Genomic DNA, 19,371 nt, shown 5'->3' with positions numbered 1-19,371 from the left:
CGAAGGATTTTGTTATCTGCATAGATAAAAATCGATGAAAACAGAAGAGATGTGCTGTGTGCATGTGTGTGCTGTCATGTACTGGATGATGATGCGGAGCCAGCGATAAGCGCTGTCAACATCTACCGGAACTCAGTTCTGCAGGGACAGGATGACGCCGAAACGTCACATTTACATCATTTCGATTATAATTTCCATCAACTTCTCGTTGACTAATCAGGCGATAAGTTCAGGTGGTACTGAAGAAAATGATACTGAAACTATTGAGCCTGGTTATTTCTTCGCCAAGTTTGCCTCAAAATTATCTGCACTGAATTTCAGAGTTGGTCGCCGAAGCAACACCGTGTATAACACCAATGACCATCGTAGTGCCTGTCCTCCACTGCGAGACGGCTCGCCCGAGGAGATCGGCCCCTGGCCAAGCCGCAGGAAATCCACAAGGGTACCGGTGCCAAGATCACAGGCCAAGGTAGCACCCGTGACAGCGAGACCGTCTTCTTTATTTAATAATTCTGACTTCGGAAATGTGATGAGGTCAAGGTGTTTTGGCCAGGTAGGTTTTCCTGCCTGTTATAGTGCCGAGAACCATGGTGATGTAATCTTGAGGCAGGTCGTCGCAGACTATGCAGAATTTTCCAGCAAATGGCTGCCAAAATGCAGAGTGACAAAAGAATGTGCGAGAGTTGCTGAGAAGGGAAGGGCACAGCTGCCCTGGGTTAGGTCAAGATGGTCGCGAATTTCCTCCAATCGGTCATCAATTTTAGTTTTACCCGTTTGCTACGCCATGGATGACCTGAAGGAGTTGTCTCCGGAACGCATGGAACCTTGGTGGTTTGACTACTGCTGCTTTACCGGTGCCATTTGTGAACCTTTTTCAACCATGACAGGGTGGGGGAAGGTAAACATTAATCACTCATATTGTCAGTCTTCCTGTTTGTTGTGGGCATGTACATCCAGTAATGACTATTCATCTGCAATGCTTGTGAGAACTAATGCTGTGAAATACACTGTAGAGATCTATGTCATGATGTTGTATGGTGACCTGATCAATAATTTATATGCAAATTTTACTTCATTTTGAATTGTTTGCAGATAATTTACATCTTTTTGTCTGTTTTTCCAGATTGTGAAGTAAATTGGTGCTCAATAAGATGCCTCAAGCCAGGACACAAAAGTAGCTTATCTCAGATATGATGGCAAATTTCACAAAGACAGATTCTATCTCCTAATTTTTAGTTTATTTGACCTTCTTAGAACATGCAGTATCAAATGGTTCATGGTGGGAAATTATTTGTGGTCTTAAACATAACTTGTATCAAATGGAAAGCAAAAAGAGCCCACTAATCCCTATAACTACATTTCAAAGTGGATTTACACTGTCATGCAGTTTGCATGTTTTTAAAGGAATTACATGTAGTATCAAAGAACTTAATATGTGCTATTAGAGTAAGATGTTTAGATTGTAGGTGGCATCCAACACAATTGTTACATAAAGCAATGTACAGTATACATCACTCCTGCTTCCTTTTTCACTGTTCCCAGCTGCTAATCCAAGATGAGGACTCGGCAACCAGAGTCTCAGGTCATCTTCAGGTCCTGCACAACGCCACATGTCCAACTGCGGGTGAAAATACCACAGAATCTGGTTTGGATAGCTGCATCATCAGCACCATCACAGCATGGAATGTTCTAAGTGGGCCAACCTCTTCAAAGGTATTCAAGGATAATGGGACTTCGCTTGAGTGTTCCTCATCTGTACAGCTTTGTGGGTAGTAACAGTCACACATGTAGGCCTACTTTTGCAGTACTGGTGAATGGATGAAACCATGACATGGTTCCCAAAATTTTGTCTGAAATCAATCAAAATACTCTATCCGGAGGTCTTTTTGAGAGCCTGTATGACAGGAAAAACTAGTAATCAATGACATTTTGAACAATTCCTTAGATGAACATCAATTCTTGTTTAGCACATGCATTGTATTGGCAGTTTATATCAGTTGTGCATTTATGGTGCCCATGGTAACAAGCATTACATACAAGGTTGAGATATTTATTTCTTAGTTTCTAGATCCAAAAAATTTTTGTTTCTTTTTTATGTTGGATTTAGTCAAATGTGCTGCAATATGTACTTTTCTCCCTATAAATTTATTATTGCTCTTGTTAAGTTTTGAGGATAATATCTGATGTTGTATCCATTTCATGTGTGTTACATGAAGCCTGGTGGCTCGACTGGACATCAAACAAAGTATTATGGAGAATCAAATTTGAAAACTATGTACCTTATTTATTAGATAAGTGCACAAACCAACTTCTTCTCATAGATGTACTTATGTGTAAGTACACACCAAAATTTTTGGTGTCAAAAATGTCATTTTTACTATCAATACCCATAGTAAAGAAAGTTATTGATGTTTTGACCAAAGTTTATCTGTGCTGTCTTTTGCAAATAAAAAAAAGAGTAGATAAATAAATGACTTTTTGAAAAGAAAGCAGAGCTGTACTTGAGACAATGGAGGTAGGACATTATAAATCTTTACTGAAATATCTCTGGTAATTCAAAAATACACAAAATAAGAGTACATGGTCCATATAACAATTCAGGATTGGTGATACAGTATCTAAATGTACCAGGGTAAGGGAGGAATACATACCGGTGTATGAAGGCTAAGGCATGGTAAAATTATCTACAATATGTGACCGTGCATCACAAAACGAACAAAAAATCGCACCCTTGATTTTACGTGAGGACTCAAAAAAGGTGAAATGGGTCTACCAAGTCAATCTTGGGTTTTCCATATTTTCTGGGAGAACAATTCTTCTTCTATAGTATGTGTAAGTTTGGGATCATAACATGAATGGGAAAGTGTGTTTTCAGCAGTTCTTCCAAAACCCATTTTTGGGGGAGAGTAGAATGATTAGGTACTTCTTACAGTCCCCTTTTTATTTCTTGAAATCCTTTACACACTCTTCACTTTCATGTCCAAGAACTTTTGACTGAATAATTCTACTGCATTGAAAGTTGGCAGTAATCATGGGCAGAATGTGTTGATAGAACATTTTCAATTTCAGCTTAATCTGATAATCCCTTCATTGTTGTTGCTCTGGTGGTCTACTTCCTGTGTTTTGTCCCTTTCATTGCACAGCTAGCACGGCTTCGTGAAGATTAAGTGCTTGAATAGACCCTGTACTTCTGAGCCTCTTTTGTCAGTTCACTCTTTTCCAGAGTGTGTCCTTTCTTTCTAGTATTTAGATAGGTTTAATAGCAGAGTCCATTTGAGTTGAGTTATACACGTGTACATCATTTTATAACTTAGAGTCTGCACTTTCAGAATCTGCCCTTAACTAAAAATCCATGTCTGGCAACTTTTTTGTGTGTTTTGTGGTGCAGGGTCACATATAGTATCTAAAGACACTGGATGAAAGACACAAGTGTGAATCATTGTATTTGTTCTGATGTACTGCGTTGTTTCTTGGTCGAGTAGATTATAATGATTATGATAATACACTGAAAGTTTGGGAAACAACTTTTCTTCATCTGAAGAAAAAAGATGAATAGTTAGTAAACATTTCTGTAGAACAACAATCCATGAAAAAAGGTGCTTAGAGGAGAAAAAGGAACGGAACAAGAAAAGAAAAAAAAATAAGTATGTGAAAGGAAAACTTTTATTTGTGTGTTTGTGTGTTTCTTTGTTTGTTTGTTTGTTTTTACTGGCAAGAATTTGATACAGTGTGCTATGAAGGAATATAATGACACAACTCCTTGAACCAGAGGATTGTAACATTCAAATTTTAGGAAAGGCAGTCATACTAGAGGTAGTTGTCATTTAACAGAGTATTACTACTGGATGTCTGTTAAAGAGGTGGTATTGTAATGTTTGTTTCCTTCCAGATGCAGGCAGATGCTCTTAGCACACTGGTAAAATGCAGCCCAGATCTGTGGGTGGATCCAGTGAAGTAAGTCCTTTGACATGTGTATGGTAGTGATAATGATTACATACCAGAGACTTATTCCTAGTTTGTTTTTGTTGTTGCTGTTGTTGGTGTTGTTGTTGCTGCTGCTATTGTTGTTGTTTTTAGGAAAGAGGAAGCTTTATTAACCTTATGTTCCTGTTTTCATGAGCATCTCTATTAAAACAGTGATGGATGGATGATATGTCCTCTTTCTCCCTGCAAGGTGTTATTTTCTCGTTCATCTGTTCACTGAGATGCTTTGCCTTGGGTTTTGTGGTTCTTTAGCGGGTTATGGAAAAATCAGTCAATAATTTTGAAAGGTGATACTCTGCTAGTACAATGTTTTTAGTGCCCCCCCCCCCATTTTCTTTGTTTGAGACAATAGTAATACACAGTACTTTTTTTCAGTTCATTGGGGGGGGGGGGGGTCTGCTATTCTCAGTTTATTTTTATTTTTGTAAGCGGCTCTTGATAATTCTGAAAGGTGAGACACTGTGACACACTAGTGCAATGTTTGTAGTTTTTTCCCCATTTTTCTCTTCTTGTTTGTTATGATGGCAGTTTATATCGGGGCACTGCAGGGGGGGGGGGGGGTCTGCTAATCTCGATTTATTTCTTTGTTTTAAACTTAAAGACATACTTATTTTTATTCAAATTCATGAAATTCTTCTGTTGAGATGTTTTCATTGCAACTGACTGACAAATTGCCCTACATCGACATAATTAAGCACTGAATTGATCAGTGTTTTAGTAGTAGCCATGACAAAAAATCATGGGCGTGCATACTCGAGCAGGATTCGAACCTATGACCTCCTGATCACCGGACAGGCATCAACTCCACTAGACCACCGAGCTTTCACCCGACAGCAAGTGTTAGTCTTAATCCTTATAGCATGCAGCGATGTAGGGCAATTTGTCAATCAGTTGCAATACCTATTTTTATTGTATGAATAACAACATTGGAGAGCTGTATACAAGGCGCATTAAGAACAGTTTTAATTGATTTTGCGCTGAATAAGTGTCAGTCTGTTATTATTATCATTGATGTTGTTGTTGTTGTTTTGGCATCACATATCATTGAATGTTTGTTGATGTTGTCTCATCAGAACATTTGAGTCTCTGCTGAACAAGCTGGAGATGTCGGAGGCGCAGGCTGTCCGTGCCCTCTTTGAATCTCATCTCCCCGCCCGAATGGGCACAACATCCGAGCAGGTGATGAAAACTCACTCCAGTGGGCCCATTATGGTGAGGATGAACTTGTAATATAAATATCGAACACAATCCTAATCATTTCATTGGCCAATTCTCATCATGTGATGGCCAAAGGGATATCTTGTGCATTTACACGAGGGAGCTTTGCATTTTTTTTCCTGTCTGACAAAAAAAAATTACTACATTTGATCAAATATCTTTAAACCACAAATCTTTGCAGTACTGCTCACTCTAATCATGTTTCCAAAATGTTTGATCAGCGATCATTGTAATAAAGAGAGTCAAATGCAGAGGCTGTGTTTTGTCGTGCCTTGTGTAAGACCTCATATTCTTAATACTCTTCATTCAGACAGATACATCCAGGAAAATCTTCACTGATATCATGATATTGTTGAACCTTCTATGTTTATGGTGTTTGACACTGTATTATGCATGCATTGAAGGATTACTATCATAAATGTTAAAGTCACAGGCATTCATCTGGAGAAAAAAAAATGCAGAAAAAATCTTATTTTGCTCTCTAATTTCAAGGTCTATTATTTCCAGAAGGATATTTTGAAATTTAAAAATTTGGGATATTTCTTTTGCAATCACTTCAAGCTTGACTCCAACTACACTTCAAAGGTGACTTTCTTCGTTTGTGACTACTGTATGGCTTCCTTATCTTTCTATGTTTGCCTGCTGTTTTCCTGTGAAAAATTGTGGGACAAATTACGTTTTGATTGAAAGCTAAGAATCTGGAGAAAGAAAAAAAAAATGTCAAATTCATGAAATTACTGACACTAGAATGATAGAGGACATTATCTGACATTCATGGTGAAAGAATACTTACAGATCACTGTTAAATAGTCCTTGTGCACAAGTCTTGATTTCCAAATACTGTACACATACCAGGTAGTATATTTCGTAGTGATTTTACTTTCTCGAACTTTGCGAGTGGAACCATATTCACCAAATTACATACTTGTGAAGATATAACTTCCTTTAACACAAATGCATCGTATAAAATTGTCGATTAAGTGGGAAATATCTCACATTTCTCTTGAAGAGTAATAATACTTCTTTCTTTATTCCGCAATATTGTTGTTGATCGTGAATTCAACCACTCGTGAAATTGTCTTATGAGCTGCAATTTGCAATGTAGTACACCCATGAAAAAGTGGCAAATGTGGCAATGTTCTGGAGATTATGTGATGTGCCAAATATAATGACTTGAAATGAGTCAAATGTAAAGAAAAGAATGTGTCCTAACTCACCTGTCTTTGCACCCAGAAACCGCATGAGTTTGAGATGACGCCGAGGGCCGTCTCCGGCATCGTCGTGGTGATCATCCTCATCTCCCTCAGCATCCTGATTGGCGCCTGGGCCGTCTACCAGAAGGTGCAGTCCTGGCGCCACCCGCGCAACCACATCCAGTACGCCCCCATCTTCATGCAGGACGACTTCCTGGACGGGAGCCAAGAGGTACTGGAGACGGTCGGCCGATGGAGCCGGGTGGAGGATCTGGGACCCGACTCAGATGCAGCCACGGAAGAAAATGGTGATGCAGGTGGTGGTGGTGGTGGTGGTTAATTGAAGGAAGGTGCTGATACAAATATTGGTGATTTGAGCAAGAGGTAGGTGGAAGGAATTTCTGTGCACTCCCATTATAATGAACACGGTTACAATGAAATTCTTGTTGCAACGAAGTAAGAATTCCGGTCCCAAAATTATCACATTCTTTTTGTGTACTGTAAAAGTGGATATTTTCGCGCTTGGCCGAGTGAGAAGAGTTTCGCATGTTTTTAAGTCGCGGAATCAAGCCATCAGCTACTGGAACACATGGCAAGCAAAACTATTTGTGTGCTTTTATTTTCGCGCTAGTTTCTGGTTGCGCGAAATGCGCGAAAATTTCAACACCGCAAAAATTTCCACTTTTACAGTATTATATCATTATAAATTATGCAGTACTGTTTGGCTATAAAGAAATTTCAGTACAACGAAAGAAAACTGCCCGTCAGGAGGACGTCGTTATAACGGGAGTCGCCTGTACTATAGTTTGTATAAAAGGGATGGTTAGTTGAGAAGGATGCTTGTGGTAACAAAAGACAGTGGAGGTGATGATGATGATGATGATGTAAACAACAGGCTAGCACAAGAACTGCTCATTCTTTGATTGTAAACTTTATGTAGGAAACAGTGAAAGGAATGGTTTGATATCAGGAAGAACATGTTATCAAACTGTCTATTTTTCCACCAAGACACGCTCCACAGAAAAGAGCTCAACAGGTCGTCAACATTTGTAACGGCAGCACATGAATGTAGAACAAATCAGTGTAGAAAAACCTGAATGAATTTTGTTGTAGTATGATATTGATATCATTTTTTCACTGAAGACATGTCTAAGTTTGTAGCTATTTTGATTTTAGTCTAGATGTCAGCTTAATATGTTGATGTTTGTATAGCCTATGTATGATGTTAAAGGAACACTTGATTTGAATGAACATATGAGCACAGGTAAATTACCTGTTACCTGTACATGTACAAATATCATTAAATAGAATAATCCTCTGATCAGACTTGAGTCTTCATACTTTATGTATAAAGAATGTCCTGTTCTTTTCTGTTCTGTTTTTGTATGTGAATCCCCATTTCAAACATTCCACTAGTTAGATGTTGTTATCTGAATGCATGAATAGACTATATGTATGAATAGATTATACACCATTATGATCTCTTCATATTATCTGAAAATATATGAGTTGCTCACACACAAATCAAATTTAATGGAAAATGTTGGTAAACAATTTGTATGGAAAATGAGTGGGTCAAGGTAGAGACCTGATTTAAAAGAGAACATCAACAAAAAATATCATTGATATGAAGTAATGTTTTTAAGATTACCTTAAGAGCTGATTATACAAATTGTTCATGAATTCAATGTGAATGCATTTATGACACAGAGTGATTTTTCTAATGTACAACAAATGTAAATGTTTATAGCAAATGCTATAAACCATTACATACTTTGACTGTAGGAAATACACCTTGTGATTGAGATGTGTTATGTGAATTGATACAAACACCACATGCTATGGAAGGTTTTCTTTCATTATGTATGTAAAGTGGCGGTGTTTGCAAGTTGCTTTTTAAATACATTATAGTACAAGTACTATATTTAGTCATCCAGATTTTATTTTTTCTCCATGTGAAGGCTGAATTTTATGTTTTCCTGGCTTCTGAAATAAGGCAGTGTGTAAAATATGAGATCTGTGAATTTCAAAATGCACTAAGGAATGCTAAACAGGTTTATCTTTTCATACACATTAGCATGATGCAGTGCATATTAGAAGCACATTGAAGAATATCAGTGAATTACAAAACTTGGACCATGTTTACTTGATGTACGCTATGTAGGCTGAAAGAGGCAATATTTGACTGTCCTGCTCTATAACATAGAAATGATTCAGTGCGTGCTGCCCACTATGCAATATCATTAGCTTTAATATTTTCTTTTGAGATATGCAGCATTGGAGACAAAATTGTGACCAGTTACTGCCTCAGGAAAAGTCTTGAAATGTAAGATATATATCTAGAAAATATACAGTGCACTCCTGTTATAACGAACATGGTTGTAACGAAATTCCGGATACAACGATGTATTTTCATTTTATATTTGTTAGGTTATAACGAAATTTCAATATAACAAAAGAAAACTGCCGGTCCCGAGGACTTCTTTATAATGGGAGCCCACTGTATAAAGTTTTGTTAAGGTTTCCTTTCATGAAGTGCTTATATGCAAAAGTGTGCTGTATCACTTACAATTGTATAGAAATGGCAATTGATTTATTTTCAATGGTGCTGGCCAATACAAGTCCCATCAAAAGTAGCAATTTTATAGTATGTTCAAGTGCAATCAATCATACCAGGGAGAAAAAATGAAGACTGCCACCTTTGTTGGAATGAAGTAAGGCTAAACTGGAGAGTCTGGGCATCAAAGAAATCAATGTGGGTTTAATAGAAGTTTGCCATTATGACATAATGCCATGCCAGCACCTGCAGTGCTGATGTTAAATGCTAAATATTTCCAAGTGAAATGCATGCGTGTGTGTGGGACTGAGTAATTTCTTGCAGGGCACAGGTGCTGTCAGACTGGCAAAAGATTGAGAAGCTTAAAATTGCAAAGTCTTTGCGATTTTTTGTTGTGTGGTTACACTAGTGGCCAAACTTCTCGATCTTTGGATTGAGAAGTTTGGGTCATTAGTATGTAAAGAAAGAAGAAAGAGCAAGCCGTCTGTGGCTAGTGATTGGGTCATAACAATGTACACCTGCATGTGACAATTTAATGACCTTGCACTTCGGAGACACTGCCCACAAACAGGTGGTGGACTGGTCACGTGAAAAAGATCGCGAAGTTTCAGTTGCTAGCAGTCACACTGGCAAAAGATCGAGAAGTTTTTTTTTTTTTTTTTTTTTTTTTGGGGGGGGGGGGAAAATCCCTAGTTGCAGTGGGAAGTTTCGCAAAAAGTTTGGTCTCTCTGGCAAAACTTGATGATCTTAAAGATCGCGATCTTAAACTTCTTGATCTTTTGTCAGTCTGACCGGGCCTTGTGATTCTGCAGGAGGTTTCCTGAAAACGTCAATATGTTTTCACATCTGGGTAAGAGAATATCAGACTCTCCCTTATTTGGGAAATGTCTTTGCACACTGAAATGCGTGTGACATGCAAGTATCTTCTTAATGAATGCTCTGTGGAGAATCTCTTTGGTTTGGAAGTGTGAATATTGGCAGCCGTATATGTACAACAATGTAGCAAACAATTTGCTCGTGTTTTGCAGACATTGGAATTGTTCATACATGTCTTCACCAACAAGAACGTCTGTGTAATCGTGATTCCATTACTGGGAAAAAGAGTATGGCAAATTATGACCTAGAATGTGCAATTTCAACATACATGTATGTGCCAAGAAAGAACCCATCTACAACACCAACATAATTCAGCATGATGGTTGGGGATTACGAGCACTAGCAGTGACCTGCCTTTGAGGGGGTGGTACAGTAATAAGTCTCTATCAGCGCACTCTGGGCTTGGCTCATATTTAAGATCCTACATAGTATGATTAAAAAAAAGTCATTTAAATGATGATTTGTGGAGGATTTCTTCAGGTTGTAAGTTTTCTTTGTTTTGTATTTTCCTGACCTAATGACTCATTTATTCATATTTTTCCCACTTGCCAAAGATCTGTCATCCTAAATTGTTGGGTGTTTATATATATATATATATAGAATTTTAAAAGTTGTGTTTATCCCCTCATGAAAACAGGAGGAACAATAACTTTAACACTAACACATGGCTTTGCAGTATTGATAAGCTAGACACATTCTCCAAGTAATTTTATCTATCCATGGAATTGCACACATGAAAACTCATGGTTAATAGTAATTGTGCACATGAAAGTTTATTTGATCAGCTGGGGAAGGCATTGCATGATGAATAATCTGTTTGTAACAAATTAGAATAGTTGGCCTTATTTATTTTGCAATTAATTTTCACTTAAGGCTGATCTTCTTATGTTTCTGAAACTGGATTACATTGATCAAAATGCAGTTTTATTTATTCATTCATTCATTCATTCATTCATTCATTCATTTTGCTTTGGTCTATGATACTGTTTAGATTATTTCTGTGATTCCTACCAAGTAAAATGGTAGATTGACAATGCTGATTTTTTTTTTTTTCATTTGGAAGCACATTCAGGGTAAATAGTTGGGGTTGTAAATGTCATTATTGATTTTTTAGCCATAAGGTATTGTGAGTGTAAACATTACAAATACAATGTACATGGCAACAGCTGGCTGGTCTGACCCGTTGCCAGGCAACCACATGGTCTCATGATGATCTTTTTGTGGGGGGTGGGGTGGAAAGTTCGCTTAGTAAATACAGCAGTCAACATTGGTGACTCTCCTGCCGGTAATGAATTGATTCCAGCTTTATGCATAATAATAAACTGTGTATGTGAAACATTCACTTCCAAAAAGAATACAAAATTACAGCAGCATTCAGCCTAGACACAATGAAGTATGAATTCCACAGAATGTAAGTAGCATGATGAAATCCTTTGGAAAAAATCAAATGATACACCAGTTTTGATGCAATATGATTTTTGCTACAACACTTCTGAAAGTGTACTGTAAAACCAAATACACTGAATGTTTTGTGAATCATCAGTGCCATTCAATGCTTTGTGTAGACAACACTTTCATGGGCATTTTTACTATCGCAAATCTTGGCTCCTCGCAAAATTCACACAATTTTTATGCTCATAATAACTTCTGGTTTTACAATATCTTGCACTGTGGCTGCCCTTGAAAAATGTTGACATGATGATGTAAAGAACTATAACGAAAGGCATTTCTGGTGAATATGAAGTGGAACAAACAAAAAAGTGCAGAGAAAATAGAATGAATTGGATAGAGAAATTCTCAATTGTACATATACCCCTGTGAAATTGCAACATTTATCCAGCTGGATTATAACTGATTGAACATATAATAAATTGCTTAAAGGGTGTGTACAGTTCTGGTCGAGGTGAGGATTTAGCTTTTAATGTTTTGCAAGATATTCAGAAACCACTCTATGAGATGTCAAAGAGCATGCAATTCTAAGGGGTATCAAAAGTTTATTTGATGAAAATCGGTTTTGAAATGGCTGAGATATCCAAAAACAAGGTGAAACAAAGAGATCCTAATAAAGTTGTGGCCTGTCGCCTTTTATTATTATCACTTTTTTGGATATCTCAGCCATTCGAAAACCAATTTTCATCAAATAAACTTTGAATTCTTCTCAATATTACATGCTCTTTCATATTTCATAAGAGGTTTCTCATCATCTCACGAATCCCCACCTCAACCAGTACTGTACAGTCCCTTTAAAGCTATACTTTGGTTAAAGTCATATAATCATGTGTAAGTTATTGGACATTTTAAAACAAAGTTGCTACATTGTATACCTTGTTGATTATTCTTTAGTTATGCAATGTTAGGGTATGTATACCATTCCATCTGTGCATATATGTATTTTATGTAACTTTTTTTTTTTTTCATGGCATACTTGTATTCAAGCACATTAGTATTTGTGCATTACTTTGGTTGGAAAATAGAAATGTTTCAGTACTTGATTCATTGTGAGTCCAGGAAATATAGCGATTAAACTTTGCAAATTTGTCACTGGCAGAAAAAAAAAAAGTTCTTTATATGCACCATGCACTCAGGTGTAACTTGCCAAGCCATTTCATTATTACGTCCCTTCAAACTTGACCTAATACATAATTATAAATTCTATATGAAACAGTAAAAATGGTAAAGCATAAAAAGTAGAGGAAAAAACGGATGGGTGATTTTGTGCAGTTCAGTTACTAATGGGTTAAGATTTTGCTTGCCAGTCATTTATATAAGTGCATATTTTAGTGCTATTGTAGTTACCACTAATTGTATCACTACCATTACTGCATGCTGAGACACTGTTTCATCTACTGAAGATGTGAACTTTTGGACCTCCTTATTCAGATTACGTATTTTCATTGATTTAAGAATATTATGATCAGACATCTATCCAACATAGGAATTTCTTTTCTTTGCTTCTATGCTGTTTTTTTTTTTTTTTTTTTTTTTTTTTGGGGGGGGGGGGAGGTGGGGAGGTTGCTAGCATGCTAGTCAAGGTGAAAAAACCCCAAAACTTGTATAACTTCACAAGTGTTTGCCGACAGTTTGAGTGGACATTTATGCCTGCACATGTGCTTAAATTAATAAAGGATTGGTATATAGTGTTTACTAATTTGGCTTGCTGTCTTGGTAGTGCATAATGTCTGCAGAATGGCAAATATCATGGAAAGAAGGGTAGTGTGATGATTTCTTCAGCCCTCAAGTTAGGTATCCAACCACAGAGAAAGTCTGCTGAGGTGGTGGGCAAACTAGATGTTAACCCATTAAAGACGAGTCCAGAGTATACTTGGGCAAGTGTCTATGGGAAATGTGTGTTGTAGCAAAATCAGCCCGTCCTCAATGGCCCGAATTCACGAAGGTGGTACAAATGAAACCATGGTTTAAACCACGGACAAAAACCATGGAGCGCCAATTGTCGCCAATTGTCAATTTGTTACGAAATTGGTCATTTCGTCGATAAAATGACCATTTCGTTAACGAAATTATCATTTCATGGACGAAATGTTCATTTAGGTACAAAATGTTGTCATTTCGTTACAAAATAATCATTTCATCGACGAAATGTCCAATTTTGTAACGAAATATTCCGTGCGACACTTGGCGCTCCATGGTTTTTGTCCATGATTTAAACCATGGTTTCATTTGTACCACCTTCGTGAAGTTGGGCCAGTAGGTTAACCCTTTCTGTGCCAGGGACTTTGGACAGTGTGTTCAACAGTTTGGGGTTTTCTATGCTAATCGGTGTTCAAAGCACGCAATGGAATTCAATATTATGATGTACAAGCATTATGGTCATGTGAACATCAATCAGTCTCACAATCGCACACAGTGTATGCAATACATTTGTACATTGCCATGTACTTTGAGCACCATATGCTATTGATGTTATATTCATCACTCGTTAGACACCCCAAAATATTTGTCTTGATCTTAGACATCTGTTCATTTGCACTCCTTTCCTCTATGTTACCTCACTAGCAAAAGCATGATTTCTGGCAATTCAGTTTTAATTTCATTTATTCAGTATTACATAAAAGAAAAGATACAAATGTACAGAATATATAAGTGACAAGATACAAGATTATACACTATGATCCATGGATAGTAGTATTGAGTATTGTCTGGAAGAGCAGATCCTTATTAGATCCTGTCCAAAACACACATGTGTGCACACACACACAAATATGACACACATACAACCTTTGACATGTACACACATATTCCTGATAGGATGGTAAACATGTCATGGTTAACATGTGTCAATGTTCCTCTTATTTTCATTTTGACAAAGTCCGGCAGATCATTCGAACATTTAGTTTACTGCACAACATTTCATGTTTGGTCAAGAGCTTAAAGGAACAATGATTAAGTAATGATATATGCATTTTTCTTGTTTCACATAATGTACATGTGCACTTGTTTATTTTGTTTAAAGTGAGATGTTGCTGATTCAAAATTAAAAAAAAAAAAGACTTAGACAGAAATGTAATCGCATACCCAATGAGTGTGCCACATTAGTATGAAAGGTACTTGTCTGATTTTTTCAAAATATTTATGCAATTAAATAGTAGCTTTATGTGTACACAATATACCCATAGTGATGCAGATTTTGATCACTTTCTAAAATAGCATTCAAAAGAATGGACATGTTTTGCTCGTTGTAGATATGTAGCAGTTCAAGTTAGGGCAAGATCAAATTACTACATCGTGAAAATAAAAGATTTACACTTTGTAATAATAGTTGAGTTTTTTTTTTTTCTGTACAACTGTAATTTTGGATCAGAGACAAATTCTTCTTTTACCTTAATTTACCAGAAATATAAAGATTGTTATGATATCACACGTCCTTGAAAATGTGAAAGTTGCAGGCCTGTACTTTATATTTACCTTGGAAACCTTTGCAGTTTCTTGTGCTCTTTCTAAGTTCATTTGCATCCGAAAATGTTTTCACTTTACCTTGTATTCAAATGAGAAACAAAATGTTGATATGAAGACCTTGTGCAAGACACTTAGTCTTGAAATACATGTACTACTTTGTAGTCATGTTGTACTTTGATAAAGAAATTGGTGAATTTCGTTAATTTGAGAAATATATTTGTTTGGAGAGTGCCAAAAGAAATTTCATTTGACTTTCTTTGCAGACACACAGTTTCACAGGTTAGCAATGTGTAATTTCTAAATGCTTGTGATATGAATACATCACCTACAATATGAAACTTTTATTCTTTATCAAAGAAGAACAGTCACAGATAGGTGATTTTTACAGAAGCAAATGTTGGACATTTAATTTTACTGTTCCACTGCATAAGCTTCAGCTTGTCCCATTGTTTCTTTGTCTGCTAGTACCTTGTATTCTTTAAAAAAAAAAATGTTTTAAATGTGCTGGTCAGATATCAATAGATATTTTGATGACATGAGTGTTGATTATACAGCTGAAGTTTCCCGAGCATCTTGGTTGCTATGACTTTGAGTTGGATTGTTGTTCTTTATGAAAAAAGAAAAAATGATTCTCTCCTTAACATTAACATTGTTATTTATGTCATTTTAAATTTATTGAATTTGTATTTATATGCTTTACATCAAGATTCTGCTGTATATTCAATTTAAAATCCCAAGAGTGTATTGAATATAGAGATAGAGAAAAAAGTGCAATATTGATTACTATACTAAATAGTACATGTACAGCTTCATCTAGACTCTATCCCTCTAAATCAAAGTACTTTTTGTGTGTTCATGAAGGCCACCATAATTAGTGCAACCTTAGTTAATTTTAGGAGTTGTCTTTTTGCACAATGAAAAAAAAAAAAAAGATTTGCAGTGCCATAGTATTATTCAGTTTATGCAATTGTGTTAAACTATTGTTGCAATTTCAGGTATCTTTATCATAATTGAATTATGTACTACATTATATATGTATGTTGATGAATTTGGGTTAAATAAATAGAAACTTGCTGTGAAAAATGTGTACTTCCATCTGCATTGTGATTAATAGTGTCGTGTAATATATAAATGTATTTATATATATATATATATATATATATATATATATTTATTTATTTATTTATATATAAAGTATATACATACATATTTTGATAGCTTACTGTATTTTTTTATAGTTGTTGAATTTGATATTTCGTCGTGAATTTTGCAGTGTTTTATTTTCTCATGACAGGACATGATCTAAATGTGTGTGCGTGTGTGTGTACAGTAGTGAGTGAAAGCATGTTTGCATAACTCTTCACATGAAAATACATGTAGAAACAAGAGTAATCAAGACACATACAATTGTTGATAATTGTTCATTTCATGTTCATTAAAACAATATTTATTATCCCTAACACATATTCATGCTTTAATAGTTCCAACTCTACAGATGTAATGTATGCATAAACACGACCAAAATTCAGGAAAAAGTCAAATAAACCTGTTCAAAATGACTCTTCTTTTTCCCCTGAGTTTCAACAGTCATTCAAAGTATTGTTAGCTTCCAGGATGTTTGCATTAAAGAGGAGAATATTTATGTATACTACAGTGAAAACTTTGAGCAAAGAAAATGGGTTTCCATCGGGATTCGAACCCGAGACCTCCAGATTACTAGTCCAGCGCTCTACCGACTGAGCCATAGGCAATTGATAGGAAGTTCTAGTTCGGTGTTTGTCACATATATTAAACCCTTGATTCTCTTTACTCGTGTGGTCAGAAGCTATAGCGTGTGTATGTGTGCCACACACACTAACCTGACATAAACCCAAAGGATATAAATCAACTTTGGAATAAATGCGAGGGATTGCCAAAGCGATGCAGTTGTTTGTTTGTTTGTTTGTTTTTTAGTAATATATTCAAACAAAGAAAGGGAAAACTGACCAGAAACAAGTGATGAAATAGTAAAAACTTTGAGCAAAGAAAATGGAAATAAAAAGGAAAATGGAAATCCATTTTCTTTGCTCAAAGTTGTTACTATTTTATCCCTTGTTTCTGGTCAGTTTTTCCATTCTTTGTTTATATATATATATATATATATATATATATATATATATATATATCGAGGGAATGCAGCAACATAATATCATTTAGAACACATATATTAATTCAAAGTTTGAGGGAAATCGGACAATTCATCTTCAGAAGTTGTGAACTCTTAAAGTGTTAGTGCCGCCATCATTGGATGAGAAGATTACACCATTTGCATGATAAACGACATGAAAAAGAAAGAATATTCGACGTATTTTTACTTTTCTAGCAAAATGTAGTACTCTTCTCCATCAGTGTCTGCCCCGAAATTACATAACTTTACAAAGAAATGATCGACTTTCGTCAAAATTTGCAGATGCGTTCCACAAATACTGCTGCAATCTCTCAATACACATGTTGATACATGTACACTTGTATTTGAGTTTCATTCAACAGTAGAGCACAAACAGATACACATGCATAAATTTTATAAACATACAGCCATGTTGTCTATATACTAATTTGTCTAAAGGCTGCTGAAAAAGCAGTGCATCCAACGTCGTATTTAAGTATATTTCCCAAAGGAAACTCTGGCATAAAAGAAAAAGATAAAACATCAAGTTGATATATATATATATATATATATATATATATATATATATATATACATTCATTATTGTGACTATGTTTTCATAATTTCTTCTGCACCTTTGAGTTTCAGTCCAGTGTTATCACACCAGTGAAAACCTACATGAAACTGGTTAGATTCATTCGTATCTGCATGATTAATCAGAAAGAAACTGGCTCATTCCAGAAATAAATAATGGTATGTTTCACCATTTTATCGTCTGAAAATTAGTCAATCCAACTCAATAAAGTACAAAGGGGCTAAATTGTGGGATATGTTAAGCATGAAACTGAAAACTGCTAACACATTGAATCTTTTTATGACTCAATATAAGCAGCTTTGTCTTAATCTGTACTGATTGTTTGTTATATATGAATGAATGATGAAAATTGTGCAATTCCCATACAAACCTTTGACAAATACCCTGCATGTTTGTTTTGTTTTGTATTTTATTGTATTGTAATATATTGTATTAGTTCAGTCGTTGTTTTGTTTCCTGTTTCCATCGTAATATATTGTTGATTTTGTAACGGTCTCTAATCTAAGTTCTATTTTGATATATATATATTTATATATATGTATATATATATATATATATATATATATATGTATATATATATATATATATATATATATATATATATATGTATATATATATATGTTGATAAGGTAGTCCACGTGTTGGCAAGATAAAAAGATAAGTAACAAAGCTGCAACAAAGTTCATGCTGTATTCACCAACGGTTTATTTCTTCACACAAATTTTCGGGCGTCTCGCCGCCCTTTCTCAAGTGTTGATAAAAGATATCTTGTTATTTCTTTCTCAAGTGTTGTATCAACACTTGAGAAAGGGCGGCGAGACGCCCGAAAATTTGTGTGAAGAAATAAACCGTTGGTGAATACAGCATGAACTTTGTTGCAGCTATGTATAAGGGATTCAAAACTGTGATTTTAAACTATATTGTAAAGGGAATCTCCATTTCCAAGCCTTAGGCTTTTGCGTGATTTCCTCCTTTGACTCACACATTATTTTATGTAAATATTTTATATGTGATTTTATGAAATGAATAAATTGAATTGAATTGAATTGAATTGAAAATAGTGCAAATTCGACAGGGGAACAGGAACTGTATTTTTCTGAAAATGTGTAGTTGTGAATTTAGCACCAATTAACAAGAATTTAAAATTCTGCTACTCGAACAGCAAATGACATTTTTCTTTCAAACTACATTCATGACTCATTAACAAAGCATCTTGAAAGATTGTAATTAAAAGGCAAAGCATAAAAAGAAAAAGAAATATGGCTTTTGAAATTTAATGAATTATGTGGAACATCTGTTCAAGTACGAACTGCGCTGTGCAAATAACAGAAATTGAATTTTGACGTGCATATAAAGTCCTTCTCTCCCACCATTGACTATGCGTGACAGACACACATTGAGTGCGTAATTTCTGTAGCTTGCATGCACGTTTAATCTTTCATGCACATTTTGATGGCCAAAAAAAAAAATCTTTACATTTTTTTTTTGTATCTCATAATTATCTTTACAATATACCGCGAGAGTTTGTATTGACAGCCATATTTCGCTTAAACCTCAACTGCATAGCAGAAGAATATTTGAAAGGTAAAACTGCTGAAGGTCAAGCTCGGAGGTCAAGTTATTGTTGCTAGAACATTGCACATCTTGGAGGATGAGAACCATAGAAAAGACCAAACCAAACAAAGCCAGCTCGGACCATTCGAGTTTTGGCGCACCAGCGCACACGATGCACTGTGGAGCGGGAAATATTCGACAAAACTTTGAAAGATCTTCAACACAGGCTGTGGAGACAGACTACACTGTACTATATAGTACTATCAGACTGTCGCCGAAATCACGCGGTTTAGAAAATGGGGAAGAAATCGAAATCACGTCATGAAAAGAAAGA

At 35.7% G+C, this 19,371-nt stretch overlaps 1 protein-coding gene across 1 annotated transcript; it reads left to right on the top strand.

The window, feature by feature from the left end:
* The first annotated feature begins 134 nt into the window (after positions 1 to 134).
* LOC139732746 (uncharacterized) lies at positions 135 to 6,735 on the top strand. Its single transcript, XM_071643597.1, has 5 exons — positions 135 to 898; positions 1,543 to 1,713; positions 3,890 to 3,954; positions 5,058 to 5,196; positions 6,436 to 6,735. Exons 1-5 carry the CDS (start codon positions 152 to 154, stop codon positions 6,733 to 6,735), a joined length of 1,422 nt encoding a protein of 473 aa, XP_071499698.1. The 5' UTR covers positions 135 to 151.
* Positions 6,736 to 19,371: the final 12,636 nt, after the last annotated feature.

The sequence above is a fragment of the Diadema antillarum genome, unplaced genomic scaffold (assembly GCF_040938485.1).
Source record: "Diadema antillarum isolate AM-2024a unplaced genomic scaffold, OU_Dant_1.0 seq00000445_RagTag, whole genome shotgun sequence".
NCBI lineage: Eukaryota > Metazoa > Echinodermata > Echinoidea > Diadematoida > Diadematidae > Diadema > Diadema antillarum.
This window is presented reverse-complemented; position numbering and strand designations above follow the sequence as displayed.

Bases quoted from the DNA above. Each gene is read 5' to 3' on its own strand.
- LOC139732746 (XM_071643597.1), top strand. From the start codon at position 152: ATGACGCCGAAACGTCACATTTACATCATTTCGATTATAATTTCCATC. The intron at 899-1,542 runs GTAAACATTAAT...CACTGTTCCCAG, and splicing joins CCATGACAGGGTGGGGGAAG to CTGCTAATCCAAGATGAGGA. The intron at 3,955-5,057 runs GTAAGTCCTTTG...TTGTCTCATCAG, and splicing joins CTGTGGGTGGATCCAGTGAA to AACATTTGAGTCTCTGCTGA.